Below are 6,110 nucleotides of genomic sequence, written 5' to 3'. Positions count from 1 at the left end.
TCAGTGATGCCGAAAACTGACGTCACCAGGCAGTTAGTTAACGTGGGCATAATTCTCCCAATCAGAGGAGGCCACGTCTCACACATTCTCCTACCACTAACATGGGATACCTACCACTAACTTACCATTCTATCTCATTTTTTAAATTTAAATTTAATTCAAAAATACATTAAAACACAATAACACATTTTTTTAAAATTAAATTTAATTCAAAAACACAATAAAACATATTTTTTTTTTATTAAACTAGTTTTTTATATAATGAAACAAGATTATATTAATTTAAAACAAACAACTTAAAAAAAAAACAATAAAAAACCTTAGAGCATATGGTATGGGTCATGTTGCATCTTGTTGTTGCTGAGGTGGGGCATCATCAATGTTATTAAGAAGCATCAACACCACCCCCTTCTTGTTGTATCTAGTTGTGTTGCTTCTTGTTGTGACCATGACTAGATGCAACGTGATTTTCTATTGGTTGCTCAAATTCTCTCTCTTTATCTTTCTCCTCTTAACATGGTGTTATAACACCATGAACACCACCCCCTCTTCTTGTTGCTTCTTTTCATAACACCACTTCAAGTTGCCGATACCATATGCTCTTAAAAATGCAACCACAAACAACTTAAAACTACTTTTTAAACATTATTTTTACTCACTAAAATTTGGGCACTCTCTTAATTTTCGCCAAGCTTTGACGTATTTAAACGATGTGTGTTTCGTGTCTTCATATTGGTTTATTGCCACAGCAAACGGGTCGCCTTCATGTACGTTGTTTATAACAAAGTTATAAATACCAAAAGAAACTAGCTGTTGCAAACATCAACCAATATATTTTTCTGTTTGATTTCGTGGAACACACAACGCCCAACCATGACCACGATCGACCACGATCGGCCAGGATGGTGTGCACGGTCTTGGTTGTGGTCCACGTATACCACGAGATGGCTCGTTATGAGAATACCAGAAAGCCTTATGCGGTTTAAAACCGTGTCAAAAAAACACAAGTTATGCAGTTTAAACCGAACCTCAACCGTAAATACCACACCTCATCAAAAACTGAAGGAACACACTGCTCGATTTATGTTATTATCAAAACAACATTTACGGTTTGTGTTCGTTTTGGCCAAAAACCACACCATGCTCGCATTAGTGTCTAGTTCTCAGGTCCGGTAACTTTCGGTGTATCTCAGGATTTAATGTTTTATAATTTTATATACATGTTTGTAACTTTCGGTATATCTCGGATTTAATGTTTTATAATTTTATATACATGTTTGTGAAGGCGCATTTTAGAGGTGAGACAGCAGGTAATGGCAAGGCCATAACAAAGCTTTTTTCTCATACAACCAGTCGCACGTGCACATCAATTTTTGTATTGATCTTCTCTTCTGATTCTTGAATCAGTCGCCTCTAGTTTCGCAACTCTCCGTTTTCCTTTGCTAAACTAAAGTCGATATCGATCCAATAAAACAAAGAGAAATTTGGTGAGGTGACACGTTTTTTTTTGTAATATTATAGAGACTATGGGTGGGGGACTTACCACTAATTTGTTTATTTTGTTTGAGTTTTGTTTTGAGTCCCTTTTGGCCTTTCTACAAAAATACTTTGACACACGGTTACAATTCTCTTGGTTTAATCCCACAGCCACGTTTTATTTTTATTTTTGTAAGAAAACTCTTCTAGGATTATTCACCTTCAATTTTCTTGGAACAAATGCCATTGAATTACCGCTTAATTTGTAGTGTTTCCGATTCCACCATTTGGAATTAGTCTCCCTCTCTTCTTCTTTTTTATTGAGGATTCCAGGTTTCTATATAATTATTTTTTATTTTTATTTTTGTGGAAAATTTTATAAGAGATTGTTGATGAGGGGACGCATCTGTATACCAACATATTCTTGGATAATCATCGATTGGTTGATTCTTTTTGCAAAGATTGGTGCTTATTGATCTGTTATGCTCGTTGAAATCCGATCAATCTAAAAGTAAGATTTCCTCTTTGTTTGTTTTCATGTTTATAATCATCACGTTAGGGATTGAAATTGAGGATTTTGGTATTGAAATTCATAGCAATTGATTCCATTTCACTCGAATTTATTATTATATATATGAGCATTATGATTGCATCTAGTTTCCAGTAAATTATTCTCACGCCTCCAAATTTGTCCATTTATGATTTATAATTTTTAAAATCATCTTATATATATGAATAAATACTTTAGTTTGGAGAGATTGGTTCTTTAAGAACGTTGCTACCGAATACGTAACATGGTTGATGGTTTGTAATCTATGTGTCTACTCTAAAGCATGTTTGATGGAGAACAGGAAGCTGGTATTGAGACATTTTTGTTTGTAAATGTCTATATGCACCTACATCATCCCACATAACATGAACGAAGCCAATCATAATACAACACATTGGTATATATATTGCTATTCAAAAGCGTAAATATATGAGTTCGTATGTATGTTGGTATACATATTACGCCCCATGATGAAATCTGTGACATTAGCAGGAAATTTGTTGGTAACTCAAGGTAAGGGTTTGGCATACAGGGCCAAGCCAGGTTGTGGATTCTTAGATGATATGCAGCAGTTACCTGAGGACATTGATTCTGCAAGGAGGGCATATTGGGAAACCTGTGGAAGGGTTGTTGCAGTTTGCAAAATTGAAGCGAAGTCTGAAGACCATTCCTATAGTAACATTTTCTTCTGATCACAAGCGGTTGACAACTGGGAAAAGGATGATGGCTGCAGGTGCAACCGGGAGTCGGGGTTTGATTGCTGATGCTTTGACAGAGAAGGATAGTGATGGTTCATATACGAGTGGAGGCTGGAAGAGGTAATTGATTCTCTTATTTATTGTTTTCTAAGAATGCTGTTCTACAGTATTAACCTATAACAAACCACATGAGAGATATCTATATTTATACAAACATGTCATTATGTATTAAAGCAAGTATTGTGTTCATATTGGCAGTGAAGATGGAAAATTGAGCTGCGGTTATTCAAGTTTCAGAGGTAAAAGACCTAGCATGGAGGATTTTTATGACATCAAGACTTGCAACATCGATGGGAAAATGGTCTGCCTCTTCGGGATATTTGACGGTTATATTCTTTCCCATCAGCTAATTTTTAACATTTATTCAGTAGCGATTTGCAGATTTAAATTTTAAAACGAATGAATATTTGATGGATTTGTAGGTCATGGTGGTTCGCGTGCATCTCAATATTTAAAGGAAAATCTGTTTAAGAACCTCATGAAGCATCCAGAGTTTATAACAAACACAAAAGTGGCTATTAGTGAGTTTACTTGTTATCACATACAGATACAGTATGTCTCTTTTTATCCAACATGAATTTTGAATCCATGAATTTGAATAACTTGACAGGTGAGACTTATCAGCAAACCGACAAAGACTTTTTGGAGTCCGAAAAGGATAATTTTCGCGATGATGGTTCTACTGCTTCGACAGCAGTTTTGGTAGGAAATTATCTGTATGTTGCAAATGTTGGAGATTCCCGGACTGTAATATCCAATGAGGGCAAAGGTAAAACTTCCTATCAAACAGTGGCAAGATTGTTGTTTGAGGTTAACTAAACCCGTTTGGGTTGTTGATAATGGCAGCGATCGCCCTCTCCGAGGATCACAAACCAAACAGAAGTGATGAGCGGATGCGAATTGAAAGCGCTGGTGGGGTTGTGATGTGGGCAGGTGAAGTGGTGACTGGAATGGATAACTTAATTAATAATAGTAGTTAATTCATGTTTTGATATCTAATATTCAAAATTTTGTCTTTTTGTTCAAGGCACATGGAGGGTTGGAGGCGTATTGGCAATGTCTCGTGCATTTGGAAACCGTATGCTGAAGCAATATGTGGTGGCTGAACCTGAAATCCAGGTTGCCATTTCCTGTTAGTTACCTTAATATTATTAATTAGATTCTCTGTTAAACTTACCTACATTTTCTCTTTTGCAGGAACAAGAGCTGAATGAAGCATTTGAACTGCTGGTTCTTGCAAGTGATGGTCTCTGGGACGTTGTACCCAATGAGGTAGTATAGAACATACTATATATATATATATGTATATATATATATGTATAATGTTTGTTGAAGAGGTAAGCTTGATTGTGAAATTTTGCATCATCAGGATGCTGTGTCACTTGCACAGACTGAAGAAGAACCAGAGGCAGCAGCTCAAAAGCTGACCGAGGCTGCTTTTACCCGTGGCAGTTGTGATAATATCACCTGCATTGTAGTCAAGCCTACCACCATAAAACCACAAACCCAAACTGATGCCTAATGCCGGAGGGATTTGATGCCTCTGTTTTCTTGCATTGCTGCTCAAGATGTTCATGTTTTTTTTTATTTATTCAATTTATGGCTTTCTTTTGCAACTTTTGTTCTGCAGAGTAGAGAGACATGAGAATTGTGTCTTCTCGTGTAAATTCTGATTTTTGCTCTTGATCCTGTTTACTTTTACACTTGAATAAAAGATGTCACTTTCTTTCTTTTAACTCCCACCAATCATATTCATTATGTTCATTTTCATTGCCAAATGTAACACTGGGATAGAGTGTACAATTTAAAAAACTTAAATTTATTAAAATTGAGAGGAGGCTCTGGTATAACTAATATTTTTAATTTAAAGGATATTAATTGATTTTGTATTTTTACCATATATTATAACTAAGATTACATTTATACAATTATGTTATTTATTAATAATTTAATTTTCTTTTAAAATTTAATTGGTCCCTACATCCACACAATAGACGTGGATCCACATATGAACTTAACTCTTTTCTCTCTCTCTCTCTCTCTCTATATATATATATATATATATATATATAGAGAGAGAGAGAGAGAGAGAGAGAGAGAGAGAGAGAGAGAAAGTTAGGATCCATACAATAGATGGGGATCGACACATGAACCTAACTCTCTCTCTCTCTCTCTCTCTATATATATATATATATATATATATATATATATATATATATATATATATATATATATATATATTAGTTTATAACCCGTGAGAACTACGGTTATAAAATTAATTAAACTTTTATAGTAAAAACTCAAAATTAACAATCAATTATTTTAAATAAATTATTAAGTAAGAGATGTTTTTATTAGTTTTACCACAATTACCCTCAAGAATTGGAATTTCTCACTATGTTCCTATATGTAAAGATCGGGACCCCAGCAAGGGGCTCTGCCTGTAACGACCCAAAAATCACGGGTAAAAATTTCATTTTTCAATACAGTCACAAGCACATATATGTTTAAATTTAAAAATTCCAAAAACATGATTAATTAAAAAACATTCATCAGAGTTCGTCCCAAAATCATATATTGCGGAAACACAGGAGTGTGCACTGTGATCAAGTCGGGCCCTTCCTTTCCAAACCGATGATACCTGCAACCATAAACAAAACTGTAAGCACGGAGCTTAGTAAGTTCCCCAGAGCATACCCACATAATCCACATAATCACATAATCTGTATTAGCTATAGAAGTTACATAAACCATAACAATCAGATATGCCATGCATATAAACATATAACGATGCCGTGAGCTCCTCCCAAGGTCTTACTCTAGGATGCCATGGGCTCCCCCACATGGTCTTACACTTAAGTGCCATGGCTCCCCATGGTCTTTAGCTGGAAAGCCATGGGCTCCCCCACATGGTCTTACACATAAGTGTCATGGGCTCTCCTATGGTCTTTACCTGAAAAGCCATGGGCTCCTCCACATGGTCTTACATCCAAGTACCATGGGCTCCCTCCATGTTCTTTACTTGAAAAGCCATGGGCTCCCCCACATGGTCTTACATCCAAACGCCATGGGCTCCCCCAATGGTCTTCCATGCAAGTATCGTAAAGACCACAAGCATACTATATATACATGTATACCAAACAAATCAGTAGTGAATCCACAATAAACACTACAACCAACTAAATGGGCTGGCCCTGGTGCCTTAGACCCATTAGTATGGTGAGGAGACTCACCTCACACTGCTAAAGTCCCACAGATAAAACTCTAGCTGCTGGTTGACAGGTTCCTGAACTGTCAACATCAAAACGACACCCAATTAATAATTA

At 35.9% G+C, this 6,110-nt stretch overlaps 1 protein-coding gene across 3 annotated transcripts; it reads left to right on the top strand.

Moving 5' to 3' along the window:
• The first annotated feature begins 1,555 nt into the window (after positions 1-1,555).
• On the top strand, positions 1,556-4,513 carry LOC145029467 (putative protein phosphatase 2C 76). 3 transcript variants are annotated; one of them, XM_078977984.1, is made up of 9 exons: positions 1,556-1,987; positions 2,516-2,844; positions 2,983-3,110; positions 3,207-3,305; positions 3,395-3,553; positions 3,631-3,717; positions 3,812-3,903; positions 3,982-4,056; positions 4,154-4,513. In XM_078977984.1, the coding sequence occupies exons 2-9, from the start codon at positions 2,585-2,587 to the stop codon at positions 4,304-4,306; spliced, it is 1,053 nt and encodes a 350-aa protein (XP_078834110.1). In that variant the 5' UTR covers positions 1,556-1,987; positions 2,516-2,584; the 3' UTR covers positions 4,307-4,513. The 3 variants fall into 3 exon arrangements, with proteins under 3 accessions (XP_078834110.1, XP_078834109.1, XP_078834108.1); XM_078977983.1 differs by having other exon boundaries at positions 1,557-1,987; positions 2,559-2,844; XM_078977982.1 differs by having other exon boundaries at positions 1,557-1,987; positions 2,519-2,844.
• The last annotated feature ends 1,597 nt before the right edge of the window (positions 4,514-6,110 follow it).

This window comes from Lactuca saligna, chromosome 2 (assembly GCF_052625555.1).
Source record: "Lactuca saligna cultivar CGN05327 chromosome 2, ASM5262555v1, whole genome shotgun sequence".
Taxonomy (NCBI): Eukaryota; Viridiplantae; Streptophyta; class Magnoliopsida; order Asterales; family Asteraceae; genus Lactuca; species Lactuca saligna.
This window is presented reverse-complemented; position numbering and strand designations above follow the sequence as displayed.

Bases quoted from the DNA above. Each gene is read 5' to 3' on its own strand.
- LOC145029467 (XM_078977984.1), top strand. From the start codon at position 2,585: ATGATATGCAGCAGTTACCTGAGGACATTGATTCTGCAAGGAGGGCAT. The intron at 3,111-3,206 runs GTTATATTCTTT...ATGGATTTGTAG, and splicing joins CCTCTTCGGGATATTTGACG to GTCATGGTGGTTCGCGTGCA. The intron at 3,718-3,811 runs GTGAAGTGGTGA...TTTTTGTTCAAG, and splicing joins TGGGGTTGTGATGTGGGCAG to GCACATGGAGGGTTGGAGGC.